At 56.9% G+C, this 18806-nt stretch overlaps 1 protein-coding gene and 1 long non-coding RNA gene across 6 annotated transcripts in view; one reads left to right on the plus strand and one right to left on the minus strand.

Annotated features, from left to right (window-relative positions):
* Positions 1-18806, minus strand: part of LOC127487350 (uncharacterized) — a 1183652-nt gene that overhangs the window by 257756 nt on the left and 907090 nt on the right. The window lies entirely within an intron of this gene.
* ATP9A (ATPase phospholipid transporting 9A (putative)) overlaps positions 1-18806 on the plus strand; it is a 136820-nt gene that overhangs the window by 89982 nt on the left and 28032 nt on the right. For all 5 annotated transcript variants that reach the window (XM_070051684.1, XM_070051685.1, XM_070051688.1 and 2 more), the window contains exon 15: positions 13916-14077. In XM_070051684.1, the coding sequence (XP_069907785.1) occupies positions 13916-14077 (162 nt within the window). The remainder of the gene's footprint in view (positions 1-13915; positions 14078-18806) is intronic.

The following is an 18806-nucleotide window of genomic DNA, read 5'->3' on the forward strand; positions in this document are numbered from 1 at the left end:
GACTTGCTACTGATTGGAGGAGAGCAGCGTACTCGGCGTGTGGGCAGCCGAGTTAGGATTGGCAGAGGAGGACTATAAAGGAGGAGAGAGACGGCATGCACCAGGAACATCTATGGGGAACATCTAAGGGAACCCGTGCAGCCCCCGAGAGAACCGGCCGGCGGTGTGCCGCTCCCCTGCGGAAGTGGGGAATGTGGCCAGGGGGAACTGCCCTTCCACGGAGGTGGAAGGGATAGTAGCCAACCCGGGAAGAACCAGCAGCAAACCCGGGGAAGGCCGAGCAGACGAAAGAACAGCGCAGGGTCCTGTGTCGTTCCTCCACGAAGAGGGGGAGCGACACCACGTGGGTGGCGCGGACCCAACGACTTGCCTATCACTGCTGCCTGCCAGGGTCTGTGTGGGCAGGGAGCTGGAGTCAGGAGCCCAAGCGTGGGCGGAACCTGGGGCTCTGGTGTGGGGGTCCTAACTGGTGCATTGACCTATGACCTCCAGGTCAAATGCCTGCAGCACCTGAGTGTTCTTTTCTGAAAACCTGTGCGATCTGGAATGACTTCAGACTTGGAGTTATCACAGGGAATCCTCCCTTCACCCGGCCTCTGCTCAGATGCTTCCCGGGTTAAAGTTTCCCACGTTTGCTGCGCTCTCCTCGCACACCTTTGAAAGCTGCAGGTGTGATCTCTCACCCCTGATTAAACAAGCGGGCATTTACCAGAGACGGGAGTGAACATCGAGGCAGAGCTGTTATGTAACGTGCGGATCTTACCCAAAGTCCGTCCGCTGTCGTCCCCTCCACCCCCGCTCACCGTGCACAAAAGAAGAAGCACCTGCTCCAGGGTCACGGCGCTGGCGCAGCCTGTGCTGGCCTGGAGCAGAGCCTCGGCTCGCTGGCATTCCGGGGAGCTCGGGCCCCTTGGTCTGACGCCCTCTTGCGCATGGACTCCGGGCTCTGTGGTTCTAGCCCGCCCTCTCGGTGCATGCCGGGAGTGCGTCTCGCTCTCAGTGACATCAGCGGTGATCGCTTGGCTGAGGCGGCGTCTGCGGGCTCGCGGGCTCGCGTCACTGGGAAGTGCCTGTTTTCCCTGCTGGCTGGTCTTGCGGCACTGCCCCCCCCCCCCCCCCCCCCCCGGTATTAACCAAGGGGGTTAGTTTTAGAGCTCAAACTCCGGCTCATTTGGCGAAACCATGTTTCCGAAGGCATGGGCGCCATTTTGTTTTGTAGTCTTCCAATATCTTTGTTTTCTTCTTAAGAAATGAGATATTAAATATAGACATGGTTTTGTATCCTAATTAGAGAGAGAGACCACACTCCCATTTACCCATTCACTCCCCAGATGCCCACAACGGCCGAGGCTGGACTGGGAGCCAGGAACATAGCCCAGTTCTGCCATGTGGGTACAGGAACCCGGTCAGCTGAGCCTTTGCTGCCCCCGGGTTCTGCGTTACCAGGAGGCTGGGTACTGAACCCAGGTTTTCCTACGTGGTGGTGGGGGGCGTCTTGGCCACTAGGCTCGGACACCTGCACCTGTAGTCTCTTCTCTTCACGTAATATCTTGCTCTGCCTGTCGTCCAGTTTGTAAGAATAGTATTAGAAATGGCTTTTCTGTAGAGTTACTGCGGATGTGTACTCTACTATCCTCTCACATGGTTGGAAGTGAGGTGATTCCTAACCTTTAGCAACAACGCCTTTTTCATTCCTCTGACACACGGTAATTGTCCCTAAGCAGGGGTACAGTGGTGTTCTCACATCAGTCTGCTTGGTAGTGATCGCACCAGGACTGCAGCACAGCCAACACCTTGGACAGTTGTTTCTCTGTGATGAGGACATTCCAAGCCCTCGCTCCTAGCTGTTCTGAAAGATGCAGTATCCCATTGCTGCCTGTGGCCGCCCTCCTGGGCAGTGAAACCCAGACCCGCCCCTCCTGGCTGCCTGTCCTTCTGTACCCATTGGCCAGTCCCTCTCCCCTTCCAGCCTCGGGAGCGCTGGCAGGTCCTGTTCTGCCCGGCTCTGTCCTTCCCCGAGCTCGGCTCCCTTAGGTTCCACGAGTGGGTGAGAGCGACAGTGGTTAGGAGCGTTTTGCAGCGAGCATTGGGGTACTCAGTATTTCTGGGGGGCACGTGACCAGGTTCGCTGGTTCATCCTATGTTGCTGCGTGGACTGACGGACGTGGTGTGCACGTGATCGGGGCGGCAGCCCGTGCCGCTGGGGGGGTGGCTCCGGTGAGCCCCGGGATCCCGGCTGTGCGCCCTCCTCCTCCTCCTCGCTGCGCCCCTGTGTACCTGTGGCTGTAAGGTTGCTGTGGCTCCCGCACGAGCAGGCAGGAGGTCCTGTGGTTCTGATTAACGCGTCTTTCAGGCCTGCGGTACCATGGACCATAGTGCTTTGCAGTGGTTTTTGCATGTTTCTCTTTAATGTTTTGCCCTTCTGCCGCTGGTATGAGGACTCCCCGTTATTTCTTGTTGCTTGTTTTGGGGAGGCAGGGCAGCTGTGAGTGAGTGAGGTGCCTTCGGGACCTGGACCGCTTGTGGGTGTCGGTGAGCCCGTGGTCAGGGTGGTTGGGAGACAGCACGGTGAGAATCCCCCCCCCACCCCAAGCTCTCACAGATGAACGGGCTCTTCCCTGGCTGTTGCTTCTTTATCCTCACGGGGACAGTGGAATTTGTCACCTGGGCGTCTGCCCCTTGTCGCCAGCCTGGTGTTGGTGGAACGGCTCGAGCCGTACAGCCAGGTTCTTCTGTCACTGTGGATGTCTGAGCCAGGCTTTTTAGGAGTGAGAAGATATTGCTCCCTGCCAACCCCTGAGCTGGGGATGGCATGCAGAGAGAGGGAGAGAGGGAGGGAGGGAGATGGAGATGACGGAGATGATGGAGATGATGCAGATGATGCAGATGGAGCGGGACAGGCCCCAGGCGACGTGGGCTTGTGCCTCAGCGACTGAAGCTCTCAGGTTTGCCAGCCCTGCTGCTGGTGGTCTCGTCTTGCCCTTGGGAAGGGGAGCTCAGTGCGGGAGACGATGATGTCAGAGAAGCCATGTCCTTGGTGGTGACAGACTGCACACAAGTCGGCTGTGGGAATGTGATGGAATTCAGATCTGAGCACGTGGCAGCCGCTGGTGCCTGCTGGGTGCGTGGGCACCTGGTGCTCCCGCCGGCCGTCGCCAGGCGTCCCTGGAGGTCCTGCTGCCCACCGCTGCCGGCTCCTGCGCATCGCGATGCCCGCCCTCGGGCTGGGTGGAGGGTTGTCCGGGAGGCTGGGTTGTTCGAGGACTGCTTTGTGCTTCTTGGCTGCCGTTTCTGGAAGTGAGCAGTGCCCATCGGCGGCCTGGAACTCGGAGTTCTCTTTCTTACGCAGATTCTGAGTCTGAAAAGGAGGAGAGGTTTCCTTGGGCGCCTTCCTTAAGGCCAGAGTTGCCTTATTGGCATCTTTTTTTTTTAACTGCTGATTTTTTATCACAGGTATCTTGTGTCTGTGGTAGAACACGTTGCTGTATAGAGAGGAGCAAAGAAGGCCAGAATCCTGCCAACGCTGTAGCCACCGCTGGTGCTTTCCTGACCGGCCTTCTGAATTCTTGCACACCTTGGACATAGCAAAACTGGAAATATGTGTATAAAAGCACGGGGCGGGGGAGGTGGCCCGCACAGGAGGCGCCACGTGGTTGAAGCTGCGTCTTTCAGAAAGCCGTACTGTTTGCAGACCCCGCAGGAGCAGCTCCGGCTGCAGACTCGGCTGGGCCCAGATCGTACCTTTGAAATTCAATATCAATAAAGCATTGCTTGTCCAGGCAGAGTCAGTTCACGGACTACAGACAGAAGCCAGCATTCGTTTTACTTCGGGGCTGCGGGAGTAATTTCTGCCAGTCGGCGTAGCGTTCATTTCCTGTAAGAGAAAGCAGGATTTCCTAATTTTGTTTCCTGTGCGCTTGCTGCTGTGGAGGCCTTGCAATGCCTTTATTCAGGCATCAGTTACAGCCTGCTGCGCCCTGCCCGCCGCCCCCGCTGCAGGGGGAAACGGACAGACACGATCACCCCGAGGCGTGCGCCTCGCTCTGCCGCTGGGGCAGCCGGGTCTGGGCTGCTGCTCTCTGTCATCTGCAGGCTGTTGGTGGCGCTGGAGGCGGGGCTTGAGGGGGGAGTCGTGGTAATGACACAGCTCTTAAAGCATTTGTTCCTGGGGGCTGTCGAGTGCTCCCAGCAGCCAGAATCATCTTGCGCCTCATTTGTCTTTTCCTTGAGATATTTCACAAAAAAAAAAAAAAAAAAAAAAAAAAAAAAAAAAAAAAAAAAACCAAGGGAAAAAACCCCACTTTTCTGAGCTTTTAAAATCACAAGTACAGTGTCCTCACAACTGAAAAAAATACACATTGTAGATTTTTTTTTTTAAATTATGTAGAGGGGCATCCCATATGGGTGCCGGTTTGAGTCCCGCTGCTTCACTTCCCATCCAGCTCTCTAATGTGGCCTGGGAAAGCAGTAGAGGATGACCCAAGTGCTTGGGCTCCTGCAGCCACGTGGGAGACCCAGAAGAAGCTCCTGGCTTCGGGTCGGCCCAGTTCCACCATTATACCATTATAGCCATTTGGGGGTGAACCAGTGGATGGGAGAGTGCTCTCTCTCTCTCTCTCTCTCTTTCACCTTCTCCCTCTCTCTCTGCCTTTCAGATAGATAAATCTTAAAGATGTAGGTACAAACCACCTATAATCCCCATCACCTAGCTGTAACTGCTGTTTCTATGCTGGGTAGATTGTCCCTAAGTTTATGCACACGTTTATAAAAATTCAGTTGTACAGGATCAGGCTGTGGTATCTATCACTAAACAGGAAGGAACATGCACAAAGTAGTAGTCTTTATTTAGTTTTTAAAGATTTACTTGCTTACTTGAAAAACAGTTTCAGAGAGAGGGGTCTTCATCTGCTGGTTCACTCCCCAGATGGCTGTAATGGCCAGGACTCGGCCAGACTGAAGCCAGGAGCCAAGAGCTTCATCCAAGTCTCCCACATGGGTGCAGGGGCCCAAGGACTTGGGCCATCTTCCACTGCTTTCCCAGGCACATTAGCAGGGAGCTGGATCGGAAATGGAGCAGTTGGGACTCGAACCGGCGCCCACGTGGGATGCCGGCGCTGCAGATGACATTTAACCTGCTGCACCACAGCACCGGCCCCAGGGACCAAGTAATAGGGCCATTGCCTGTTGCCTTCCAGGTGCATGAGCAGGGAGCTGGCATTGGAAGCAGACTGGGGATTCTCACCCACTCTCCAATATAGGATGTGGAAGTCCCAAGTGGTGGCAAAACCACTGTGCCGAATGCTGCTTCCTGCCCCTGCTGTGAGACTTCTGGCGGCACACCCGTCCTGTTGCTCAGCCCAGCTCGATCATCTGTCCCAGCCCCAGACCTCACACTGGGGGGAGGCCGCGCGCCTTTGGCCCTCGTGAACGATGCCTTTGCATCAATGGTACGCTGCCCGCTGCCGGCCACCGGCCGTGTGGGTCCGAGGGCCCCGTCACCTTGTTTTGCGTCTGCTTGCTAAGGACAAGCATCGCGGCCAGGGGGGCACCTTGCTTCCGGGACAGATGAGGCCCCGTCAGCACGTCAGTGTCCCCGTGACCAGGAGGCTCCTGCAGCCCCCACTCTCCCCACCCCGGTGTCTCGCAGGCACAGGGCTGCTCGGCTGGGCTTGGAATGCTACGTCAGGAGGGCCTGGTGGGGGGCGGGTGCTGGGCTTTACCAGCCCTAGCTGTGCCCTCACACTCCACCCCGACAGAACCTGTGTGGGAAATCCCCCATCTGTGTGATTCATTAACCATTGAGTTAGAATCTTTTTTTTTTTTAAAGATTTATTCATTTATTTATTTATTTGAAAGAGTTACACACAGAGAAGGAGAAGCAGAGAGAGAGAGAGAGAGAGAGAGAGAGAGAGAGAGAGAGAGGTCTTCCACCCACTGGTTCACTCCTCAATTTGCCATAAAGCCTGGAGCTGAGCTGATCTGAAGCCAGGAGCTTCTTCCAGGTCTCCCACATGGGTGCAGGGGCCCAAGCACTTGGGCCATCTTCTACTGCTTTCCCAGGCCATAGCAGAGAGCTGGACTGGAAGTGGAGCAGCCAGGTCTCGAACCAGCACCCATATGGGATGCCCGCGCTTCAGGCCAGGGCTTTAGCCCACTGTGCCACAGCACTGGCCCTGAGTTAGAATCTTGAAATAAGATTTCTGTTGATCAGAAGGGAGTGGGGGCTGTTTGGGGCAGGGCCAGGCAGTGATTTGGGGATGACTGGGAAAAGTGTCCGAGGAGCCCTCCTCGGTGTGGCTTATCTGCGGGCAGTGGACGCAGAAGCTCTGCCCCGTGCAGGAGTAGCATTGGCCGGGAGGGGACTTAAGTAATTTCCAAATGAGGTGCTTTTATGGAAATGCTCTCAAACAGTATTAGTTTTTATCAGAGTTAAGTCAGAGGAGGTTGAATTTCAGGTACTGGGAACTCGGGTCGAGATTGGCTTTTCTGGGAGTGTGGCCCAGGGGTTAGGGTGCTGCTGTGGCGCGGTCAGTCCCACAGTGCACCCCGGGGTGGAGTCCTGGCCGGGCTTCTGACCGCACCTCCCTGCTCATGCACACCCTGGGCGGCAGCAGGGGATGCTTCGAGGGCTCCGGTCCCTGCCACCCCCACGGGAGACCTGGGTGGAGCTCCTGACTCCTGGCTTCAGCCTGACCCGGCGCTGGCTGTTGCATGGGTTTGAGGAGTGAACTGGTGGGTAAGGGCTCACTGTCTGTCTCTCTGCCTTTCACGTAAGTAAAGAAAAAAAAAAGAGAGAAAAGGTGGGCCACTTACAGATACCTGTGTCTTGGCCACTGATTCCCAAGCAGTGTTTTGTTTGTTCTATGCTGTGTTAAAAAAAAATTGAAGCAGTATTTAAAAAATCATCCAGTTTTATGTAACACTTGGCTTCTGCTGAGAGAGTTTGGATCTGGAAATAGCGGGACCAATTTCCACCTGGCGATGCTTGGCCAAGCTGCGTGGCGGCTGCCTCAGTTTACCCTGGCCTCCACTGGGCCACGTCCCGGTTCTGCTGGCACTTGAACTTCCAGCCACCAGGCCGCACATTGAATGTGTTTCCTTATGAAGTAAAGGAAGCCCTGGTCTAAGGGTAGATTTATGATGTCGCAAGGCTGGGCTCGGGCTGGCTGGCCCCACGGGTGAACGCCGCCCCAGAGCTCTGTGGGACGTCGGGGCCCCGGCTTTGTGTCCTGCACGCTCCTGCGATTAGCATGCATCCTGTCCTGGATGGAATTCCGGGCCCCTGTGCGTGGTCGGGCATGCTTCCCAGGCACGTGGGCCCAGGACAAAGGGGGAGCTGTTAGGGCCTGTTACGGGTGGTTTAGCTGGCCCGCGGCGGATGAAGCAGCCTTGGCCTGAGCTCCTCAGATCAGTGTTTTAGGAAGGCAAGAAGTGACTTTGCCTTCCTTTTCTTTCATTCATTTATTTATTTTTATTTTTTGCCAGGCAGAGTTAGACAGTGAGAGAGAGAGACAGAGTTAGACAGTGTGTGAGAGAAAGAGAGAGAAAGGTCTTCCTTCTGTTGGTTCACTCCCCTAATGGCTGCCACGGCTGGCGCTGTGCCGATCCAAAGCCAGGAGCCGGTTGCTTCCTCCTGGTCTTCCATGCGGGTGCAGGGACCCAAGCACTTGGGCCATCCTCCACTGCCCTCTTGGGCCACAGCAGAGAGCTGGCCTGGAAGAGGAGCAACTGGGACAGAATCCAGCGCCCCAACCAGGACTAGAACCTGGGGTGCTGGTGCCGCAGGCGGAGGATTAGCCTAGTGAGCCGCGGCGCCGGCCCCTTTTCATTTATTTATTTGTATTTATTTGAAAGGCAGAGTGACAGAGAGAGGGATAGACAGAGAGAAGGATCTTCTGTCTGCTGGTTCACTCCCCAAATGCCCACAATAGCCAGGGCTGGGCCAGGCCAGGCCAGGCCAGATCCAGGAGCCCAGAGCTCCATCCAGGTCTCCCACTGGGTTGCCGAAGCCCCAGGACTTGAGCCGTCGCCTTCTGTCTATCAGCGTGTGCAGTAGTGGGGAACTTGGATCGGAACAGAGCCGGGACTCGAACCCCGGCACTCCAATTTGGGATGTGGGCGTCTCTCAGGCAGCATCTTGTCACTGCTGCAAGTGTTCGTCCCCCATCTGTCACTCTGGTGGTTTCTGATTGCTTCTCCCTGTCCCGTAGACCTGTGGGGTCCGTGGCTTGGCACGCGGGGCTTCCCGGGAGCTGCCTGCCAGCCCTGACAGTGCCTCCTCGTTTCTGAGAGCGAGTTTCCCTCTTGACTGAAGTTCAGAGCAGGCTCTCGGGGAATTAGTAAACCTGCAAGCCTGCCTCACAGAACTTTTCATGGCACAGTTAAATGGGCTCGTAAGGGGTCAAGTAGCAGCTGGAAAGTTCTTTGTGAAAGCAGTGAGTGAGAAGAAAGCGTCCACAGACCTCTTTGTTACTCAGGTGGTGCATAAGGAAGGTGTGGACAAAGTCAAGTTTTTAGCTTAGGCAGCACTAGGTATTTGCACTGGATTAGACTGAGTTGGACTTTGATTTGCATAATTAAAATTAATAATCAAAGACATGGAGCCGGTGTTGTGGCTTAATGGGTTAAGCTGTCATCTGCAGTGCTGGCATCCCATGTCGGCACTGATTCAATTCCCGGCTGCCCCACATCCACTCCAGCTCCCTACTAATGTGCCTGGGAAAGCAGTGGAGGATGGCCCATATGCTTGGGTTCCTGTACCCATGTGGGAGACCTGGACGAAGCTCCTGGCTCCTGCCTTTGGCCTGGCCCAGCCCCAGCCATTGCAGCCATTTGGGGAGTGAACCAGTGGATGACCTCTCCCCACCTTTCTCTTTGTAACTCTGCCTTTCAGATAAATAAAACAAATCTCTCTTTTTCTTTAAAAGAGATGCATGCTGGTCTTAAAAATATTCCAGTGCTATAAAAGGCTAGAAGTAAAAGGTAGAAGTGTTTTTAAAAAATATTTATTTGTTTGTTTGAAAGGTATAGTTATAGTAAAGAAAGAAAGAAGGAGAGAGGCAGAGAGAGAATCTTTCATCTGCTGGTTCACTCCCCAAATGGTCTCAATGGCTGGAGCTGGGCTGGTCTGAAGCCAGGAGCTTCTTCTGGGTCTTCCACATGGGTGGCTGGGGCCTAAGCCCTTGGGCCATCTTCTGCTGCTTTCCCAGGCACATTAGCAGGGAGCTGGATCAGAAGTGGAGCAGCCGGGACTTGAACCGGCGCCCATATGGGATGCTGGCACTGCAAGCGGTGGCTTTACCCGCTACACCACAGCGCTGGCCCCAGAGTGTTTCTGTTGCAGCATTCCCTCCAGCATCGCTGTGTTAAGTGCGCAGGGCTCAGAGTGGTTGGGCGTCCAGGTGGAGTACAGGTGAGGACGGCAATCTCTGGTGATGTGCAGAGAGAACTGTTGGCAGGGGAAACAGGTGGCGTTGGCGGTCAGGGCAGCTCCATCGTTTGGCTGCTGTAACAACACTGATCTGAATCACTGGCTCGTAACCAGCAGGGGCTTCTCCCTCCCAACCCAGGAGCTGATGAGTCCTGGGACAGAGCAGTGGCAGGCGGGTGTGGGTGTGTATGTGGGTGCGGGTGCGGGTGAGGGTGAGGCCCAGGCCCCGCTTCCTGGTCCAGTTCAGAAGCCGCCTGTCTGCTGAGCACCAGGCAGCAGCTGCACGGAAGGTGCTCACTCTCTGGGGTCTCACTGGCAGGAACCCTGACCGCTACTGAGGGCTCCGTCTTCACCAGGTGACCACTTCCAGAGGCCACACCTCCTACCACCTGGCTCTGGGGCCAGGTTTCTTTTTTTTAAAGATTTATTTATTTCTTTGAAATTCAGAGTTAGAGAGAGAGGAGAGGCAGAGAGAGAGAGAGAGAGAGAGAGAGAGAGAGAGGTCTCCCATCTGCTGGTTCACTCCCCAATTGGCTGCAATGGCCAGAGCTGAGCTGATCTGAAGCCAGGAGCCAGGTGCCTCCTCCAGGTCTCCCATGCGGGTGCAGGGGCTCAAGGACTTGGGCCATCCTCTGCTGCTTTCCCAGGCCACAGCAGAGAGCTGGATCAAAAGTGGAGCAGCTGGGACTCAAATTGGCACCCATATGGGATGCCGGCTCTGCAGGTGGCGGCTTTACCCGCTGCACCACAGCGCCGGCCCCGAGAGGGGACTTTTCTTCCAGCGCTGAAAGCTGCTGAATGCAGGCTTTATCGGGACAGGGTGGGGTCTGAGGAAGAACTCGCTGCCGTCGGCGCAGTTCCTTCAGCTGCAGCAAGCAGGCGCCAAAGCTCAGCGTGTCCCACCGAGGCTGCGTCGGGGCCGCGCTCAGAGCCGAGCACACGGAGAAGCCGTCTCCCCGAGCACCTGTGTGCGAGGTCTGGTGGGGACAGGGGCTGGGGGTGCACCTGGGACTGGGACCCCAGTTCTGAGCTCCAGCTTGACCCCCACGTCGGGTGTAGCTGGAATGACTCCAGGGTTCAGGAGTCAAAGCTGAGACAGCCGCGGCAGGTGTTCTGCCGGTGGCCTCGGCAGAGCCGTCTCAGTGGAAGGGGTGGGGCTAGGGCAGATGGACCCTGACGCTGCAGGAGCGCCCAGGTGGGCTCAGGGAGGTTGTCATCCGGGACCAGGTGGGGCCTATGGATGGTCATTCGCACTCTGTCCCCGGCTGAGGGCCCTGGCCTTTCCCACAGTGCGAGGGTGACGGAAGTTCAGGGACAGGTACTTGAGATTTGCGTGTAGGGCTCCATCTGGGCTGGCGACACGTGATCCCGTCCTCCCCGTGGGTGCTCCATCTGGGCTGGCGACACGTGATCCCGTCCTCCCTGTGGGTGCTGGCCAGCGGCAGCGAGCGCCTGCCCCGCCAGCCCCGTGGTTCCTGAGTGTGCGCCAAGCGCTGCGTTGCTGAGCCAGGCAGCTCGGCGGGTGGCCTGTGAGGTTTCCGGGGACATGGGCCGAGGAGCATCCATGCTTCTCCAGGAGAAAACAGGTCTTCCCTGTGCCTCGCCCGCCGCCCCGCGTGGTCCCTCTCCCGTAGCCTGAAGGCTGCGCTTCCTAAGGAGAGAGCAGGGGGCTCCTTTCCTTTCTTCCTTTTCGGTACACTGAGCCTTTGGACTTGTCCTGACCTCGGGAGCCCTCCCAGGCCTCCTCCCACTGCTGCCGAAGCGAATGGCTGACGCCTGCTGCCGACAGGAGGTCGGAGGTCTGACCGGGCTCTCGCTGAGACCGTGTCAGGTGTCTCAGACCAGGGCTGCTCCGGGGAGAATGTTTCCTGGCCTCTGCCTGCTCCCCAGGATGGCCGCATTCCTTGGCTCATGGCCCCTTTGTCCTCCTTCAGGGCCAGCAGTGTCACCTCTCTGGCCTCATCTGTCATCTCACCTCTCACCTCACCTCTGTCCTTTCACCTCTGACCTCACCTGACCTCTCACCTCTGACCTCACCTGTCCTCACCTCTGACCTCACCTGTGCTCTCACCTCTGACCTCACCTGTCCTCACCTCTGACCTCGCCTGTGCTCTCACCTCTGACCTCACCTGTTTTTTCATCTCTCTGACTTCATCTGTCCTCTCATCTGTGCCCTCTCACCTCTGACCTCATCTGACCTCTCACCTCTGACCTCACTTGTGCTCTCACCTCTGACCTCGCCTGTCCTCACCTCTGACCTCATCTGTGCTCTCACCTCTGACCTCGCCTGTCCTCACCTCTGACCTCACCTGTCTTCACCTCTGACCTCACCTGTGCTGTCACTTCTGACCTCACCTGTCCTCACCTCTGACCTCACCTGTGCTCTCACCTCTGACCTCACCTGTTTTCTCATCTCTCTGACTTCATCTGTCCTCTCATCTGTGCCCTCTCACCTCTGACCTCATCTGACCTCTCACCTCTGACCTCACCTGTTTTCCCACCTCTGACCTCACCTGTGCTCTCTGCACCTCTGACTTTACCTGTCCCCTCATCTGTCTCTTGTCACCAGCCGCAGACGACTCCCTTGCAGGACCCATGACATCATGTTGGGCCGTACCTGGATGACCTGGGAAAACCTCCCTGTTTCAGGGTCATTGCTTCCAATATCTTTGCCATGGGAGATGGCAAACACGTCTGTAGGTTCCTGGGGATGGAATGGGCCGGCTTAGGGCTGTTCTGCCTGCGACACTGTCCGTCCACTTTCTGATAGTGATGGTGGGGGTGACACCTGCTGGGCGCCCACCCCAGCTGAAAAGGGGCTTCTGGGAGATGGGATTGGCACTTCCCATCAGGCCTCTTGCTTGGCTCAGCCAGACCTACGCGCAGATCCTGTTGGCCATTGAGGCTGGCAGCCTGGAACAGCACGCCTGGCCTCCACGAGTCTTGGTTTCCTGGAGTCTGTAGCTCAGCGGGCTGTGCCGTGGAGGAGCACGGTGGCCTGCCAACCGGCTTGTCTTACCTCTTCCTGCCACCCTGCCCCACTGTCGCCGCATCCTGTGGCAGGTGGAGGTGAGGGGCCAGCGGGGCCCACGTTCAGCCCCTGCCCCCTGCTGTGCTCCTTGCTGCCCACCTCTGCTCCGGCTCCGGCTCCGGCTCCTTCCCTCCCGGGGACCCCGGACCAGATTCTTCTGCAGACATATTTTGCTTGCTTCCCAGGCACTTTTTTTCTTTTTAATTGAAATCTACATTTATTTGAAAGGCAGAGTGATGGGGCGCGGGGTGGGAGAGCTAGCGAGCGAGCGAGCTTTCATCCTCTGGTTCACTCAAGGCTGGACCAGGCTGACGCCAGGAGCCAGGACGCTATCCGGGTCTCCATGTTGGGGAGCCACCACCAGCTGCCTCCCAGGGTGCACATTTCAAAAAGCTGGAATCAGGACTGGAGCTGGGGCTCGCACCCAGGCACTCTGATACGGGATGCAGGCATCCTGCGTGCGACGCCCGCCCGGCTGCGTGGGATTTCAGAGCACGCAGATTAAGTAATTAATTAACACAGGATGAACAGCCTTGTTTCTTAGATGTCAGGGGCAGGTCCAGATTTCCGGTCTTTCTGGAGGAACTGGAAGCTCCAGCCACGCTGGGCCTGCATTCCTCCTTTAGAAGGTGGAGTGGACGCCCACCTGCCCCAGGCCCGCCCTGGCCCTCCCCTCTCGTTCGCTTGCCCAGTCCAGCTCCTGTGTTGGAGTTTGCGACCCCCCTGCCTCTCAGCGTCCACAGAGAAGCCAGGCTGAGGCTATGAGTGGCTCCCAGGGAGACCCTGCGTGGTCTCCTGGAAGCCAGGGTGCCGTGGGGTGACCTGGCCTCGCCTGGTCCACTGTCCAGCGCCGTCGCCATGGGCAGCTCGTTCACTTCTCTGAGCCTCCATGGCCACATGGGCGGAGGGCGGAGCTCTCAGCTCCACACCGTTGACCTTGGGACCGCCCTGCGTCCTGTAGGTGTGGAACAGCGTCCCTGGCCTCTGCCCACTCTGTGCCAGCGCTGCGCCCTCTCACGATGTGAGAGGGAGAACGCCCTGGCACTGCTGGGAGCCCCTGGGCGCCTGACTGCCCGGGTGAGACTCTGCTGAGAACCCAGCGAGCGGACTGCGCCGGAGGCCCTGCACGCCTGTCCCGTTCCCTCTGTCCCCGTGGTTTGGGGCTTGCTGCAGGTTCTTCCAGAAGGGGACCTGCACGTGTCTCTAGGCCAGGCTTGGGTCTGCGCCTGCTTTGGGCCGGGAGGAGAGGGTGAGTTGTGGCTTCCGGGAGCAGCTTTGAGTGTGGGAGCCCTGCAGGCGGCACGGCTTCGGGGTGCAGCCCTCAAGGTCCCCACGGGGCAGTGATTGTGCACTGCTCCCTCTGGTCCCCGTCCTGCCGTGGTGTTCGTGTGGGTGGCCTGTGAACCGGGCCCCTGGGCCGCGTGTCTGACCTTTGACTCCTTGTTACACCACAGGTGGCCCTGGTACAGTGGACAGAAAGCGTGGGCTTAACCCTGGTGGGCCGAGACCAGTCGTCCATGCAGCTGAGGACCCCTGGCGACCAGATCCTGAACTTCACCATCCTGCAGCTCTTCCCGTTCACCTACGAGAGCAAGCGCATGGGCATCATCGTGAGGGTGAGCGGTCCTCGTGGGGACGCAGGGACGCTGTGTAGCCCCACGGCCGGACAGCCTTCCTCGCCTCTTCTCAGCCCTCTCCCACGGCCAGACTAACACAGGGCCCTTATCCCCCCACCCCCACCCCCCAGCAAAAGGAATTCACGCGTCGGTTGGATGCTCCGCAGGTGGCCGGGCAGCTCGCGTGCACCCAGTTCTGGGGTGGCCGTTGTAGCAACGAAGGTCGGGCCGTTCCTGGCAACGCGATTCTGCGCTGTTGCTTCATTCATCGCTGTGTTATTTTACTGAGGTGAAAGTCATGTGATGTCTCATAGCTGTTTGAGGGACACAGGGCAGTTCCATGGGACCTAGCACGTTCGCAGTGCTGGGCACCTATCGTGTCTGCTGTCACCCCCGAGAAACCCTGCGCCCCTGAGCAGTCACTGCCCGCCCTGCCCCCGCCCAGCACCCCCGTCTGCTTCCTGTCTCTGCATTTGCCTGCTCTGATAAATGTCTCATACATGGAAGCGCTTGAGACCTTTCGTTTCTGGCTTCTTTGTCTTAGCCTGTGTTTTCTTTCCCTTTGAAAACTACATTTTTAATTTTAATTTAAAAAAATGTACTTGAAAAGTAGGTGAAGGGGTTGGGGAGAGAGGGAGGGAGGGAGAGGGATCTCCCGTCTACTGGTTCACTCCCTAAATGCCCACAACAGCCAGGGCCGAGCCAGGCTAAAGCCAGGAGCCGGGAACTCACTCTGGGTTTCCCACGTGGGTGGCAGAAGCAGCGACCTGAGCCGTCACCCGCTCAGTGCACCCGCTGGTCACAGTGGCAGGCGCTCAGTGGAAAGTGGGCTGGGTCTGAGCAGTCGCCCCTGGGCTCTGCGCACCCGAGCAGCAGCTTGCCTGCCTCACCAGGCACCCATTATTTATCTGGGAGCCAGCGCCTCCATCGAGGTCTCGCACAGAGGTGACAAGAACCCAGTTACCTGGGCCATCACCCGTGCCTCCCAGAGTCTGCCGAGCAGGAGCAGGAGCTGGAGCCGGAGGCAGGACTCGAACCCAGGAATCACTTCTTGGCCAAATGCCTACCCTGATGTGATGTTTCCAAGGCTATCCTCGTCATGCCATGTGCCGCGCTGCATTCCTGTTCATGGCTGGCTGGTGCGTTGGTGGACTTGTGTGCCACGGTTTGCTGGTTTGTTCGTGCACTGGGTCTCTCACATTTGAGTTGTTTCCACCTGTTGGCTCCTGTGAGCAGTGCTGCGAGCTCTGTGGTGTGCATGTGGGCATGGAATTGGTGAGCGCTGCTCGGTCGGTCACCCTGCTCCTGGACCAGTTCGGACCGCTGTCTGCTCGGCTGCACCGCTTCCCGCTCTCCCTGTTGGCACCGTTTCGCCACATCCTCACCAGGACTTGTTCTGGACTGGTTGGAGCCTGGGTGCCCCCGTGGTTAGGGAGTAGCGTCTCACTGTGGTTGGCTTTGCATTTCCTTAATGACCAGTGATGCTGAGCTCGGGGACGGCTGTGTAGCTTCCTTGGAGAAACGTCTGTTCAGAGTCCTTTGCCCATTTTTTAACTGGATTGCCTTTTTTTGTTCACTTGTAAGGGTTCTGTCTAGGAATGTAGACCCTTACCAGATATATGACTTACAAATATTTTCTCTCTTTTTGTAGGATGTCTTTTCCTTTTTTAGGTAATGTCCTTCAATGTAAAGAAGTTTCTAATTTTTTTTTGTTTGTTTAAAGATTTGTTTGCTTATTTGAAAGAGTTACACAGAGAGAGAGGGAGAGACTGGTTCACTCCCCAAATGGCCACAACCACCAGAGCTGGGCCAATCCAAAGCCAGGAGCTAGGAGCCTCTTCTGGGTCTCCCACATTGGTGCAGGGGCCCAAGCACTTAAGCCTTCTTCTATTGCTTTCCTGGGAGCATTAGCAGGGAGCTGGATCAGAAGTAGAGCAGATGAGTCTCCAGCCAGCACCCGTCTGGCAGTGCAGGTGGACGCTTAACCCGCCGTGCCACAACACTGGCCCCTCTAATCACGTATTCTTAACGGTTGTCTCTAACAATCCCAAAATTACCTGTGCATGCTCACTCAGCGTCGTCATTTTGCCGTAGTTATTTTGGATTTCATTTGATATTTTTTGAGCCTTTTATTGACAGACAACAAGACAACACACAAGGAAAAGTCCAAACACCATCAGTGGACGTCCTATTTCTTTATATTAGTGCAGCTCCCAAAAATGTTATTTAAGAGGAACAACACATGGCACTTTCTTTTTCTTTTTTTTTTTAAAGATTTATTTTATTTATTTGAAAGAGTTAGAGAGGTAGAGACAGAAAGAGAGGTCCTCCATCTGCTGGTTCACTCCCCAGATGGCTGCAATGGCCAGAGCTGCACTGATCCAAAGCCAGGAGCTCTTCCGGGTCTCCCACGTGGGTGCAGGGGCCCAAGGACTTGGGCCATCTTCTGCTGCTTTCCCAGGCCACAGCAGAGAGCTGGATCAGAAGAGGAACAGCCAGGACTAGAACCGGCGCCCCTATGGGATGCCGGCGCTGCAGGCCAGGGCTTTAACCCACTATGCCACAGCGCTGGCCCCAACGTGCGTCATTTTCTAGCCCACTGAGCTTCTCTTGGGCGTCACCTTGAAGCTGTTGCGCTTGGGGCTGCTCTGTTTTTCTCCCACTGCCTGCTTCTGATGGGCAGGTGGCTACCCTGTCTTTGGCATGGATAACTCATTTGTTCTTGTTTTTATTTATTTGAAAAGCAGAGTTACAGATAGGCAGAGGCAGAGCAAAAGAGAGAGACAGAGAGACAGAGAGAGAGGTCTTTCATTCTGCAGGTTCACTCCCCAAATGACCACAATGGCCAGAGGTTCACCAATCTGAAGGCGGGAGCCAGAAGCTTCTTCCATGTCTCCCACGTGGGTAGGGGCCCAGGCACTTGGGCCATCTTTTACTGCTTTCCCAGGCCATAGCAGAGAGCTGGATCGAAAGAGGAGCAGCCGGGACAGGAACCAGCGCCCATATGGGATGCTGGTGTTGCAGGCGGTGGCTTTAACCCGCTGCACCATAGCATCGGCCCCCTCATTTGGCCTTTACCGTAGCCCAGTGAGGTGGCACTGTCATTACTGACATTTGACGGAGGAGAAAGTGCTGAGAAGCTCCTGCGGTGGACTGGGAAGTGGCTCAGGCTGTGAGGCTCTTGGTCCTCGCTTCTCACCCCAGGACCCGTTCACGGGGATGTGCTTCCCGGGTTTCCCCGGGTTCAGTGGCTGTGGGCAGTGCATGCACAAGATGGGCTGGGAATCCAGGTGCGGGCTCAGGGTCCGCCCCAGGCTGGGAGCCAGGGGTCTGTGCACCTGCTGTCATCTGAGGTTCTACTGAGGCAGGGTCCGTGTCCAGACAGCAGTGTTGTTGGCAGGATCCGGTTCCTTGTGAATCGCTGGGCTGGGGCCTGGCGTCCTCCCTCAGCTCACCGCCACGTGGGCCTCTCGGCAGGTCACCTGGCGTCATCCGAGTGAGCAGGCAGAGCGTGAGCATTGGGAAAGTCACTGTCCCTTGTAGCCCAGTCTCAGAAGTGACAGACTGTCACTTCAGCAGGTTCTGTTTCCAGCAGCAGGTCACTTGGGCCAGAGCCATCCCAGAGAGCTGGGTGACTCAAGGACACAAACACCAGGGGGTGGGACCGCCAGGCTCTGGCTTAGAGGCTGCTTCTCCGGGGGAGGGCGGGCGGCCCCACGTGCTGCCGTGGGCATGACCCGGAGATGCCGGGCGTGAACCTACTCTGAGATGGCCCAGGTCAAGTGGCCTGTCTGTCTCGACTGCTGCCTCTCGGGCTGCGGCGCCCCGGCCCTCATCCACCCGAGCTGCATGGTGAGACCACAGCTGCTTCCAGCAGCTTCAGTCCTCGGGGCGGCTGTTGCCTGGGAAATTGGAGTCGTTATCTCCTCCGGAATCAAGTTTGTTCCAGCCTTTATTTTCCCAGTTCTAGGAACGTGGGCTCCGCTGAGGTCATTGGAGAGCTGGCTCATGGCCGGTGGTTCCAGGACCAGCCCTTGCAGGATAAGTGGGCGGTGGAAGGATGCTCCCTCCCAGCCACGCATCCCTGTGTCCTCCCTTCACGAGAACCGGGCTCTGGGCCTGGCAGTAGGGGCCGCTGTTGGACGGAAACATCTGTTTTTCCTTTAATATAGTGTGTCCCCCTTCCCAGGTTATTTAAAAAAAAAAAATCCACAATTAGGGCATTTAGACAAATGAAAGTGCAAAGGTAAACTGCAGGAGTGATCCGGGCCCATGTGTTCACTCTGGGAGAAACCCTGGTCAGAGGCTACTTAGTTGCAGGCAAGCTAGGAAACCTTAGCTCAGGGTTAGAGCTCCTCTGGCTTGATTTAGCAACTGTTGCGGTTTACCGCCTCCTGTCTGTCTCAGCGACCTTTGCTGAACACCTGTGCGCTCCTGCGCAGTAGCAGGGAGTCCCTCCTTGCACCAGCTCCTTGCGTTGATCCCTGCCTCTTGAGAAATCAGCTGAGGCTAGGGAAGCCAGCCCCTGGGACCCTGTGCTTGTGTTGCTCCAGGATGCCCGTGCCAGCTGTTTGGCTTTTGTCGCATGCAAGATGCCCCCACTGCCTCCCATCACCCTGTCTTGGAATGATGGAGTTGGGTCGTTGGTGTAGATCGTTCCGTGTCGCTTGGAGAAAAGTGGCCTTTGCACAGGTGCCACACGCAGGCCACCTGGGAACCATGCGCTGCC

The sequence above is a fragment of the Oryctolagus cuniculus genome, chromosome 11 (assembly GCF_964237555.1).
Source record: "Oryctolagus cuniculus chromosome 11, mOryCun1.1, whole genome shotgun sequence".
NCBI classification, from domain to species: Eukaryota; Metazoa; Chordata; class Mammalia; order Lagomorpha; family Leporidae; genus Oryctolagus; species Oryctolagus cuniculus.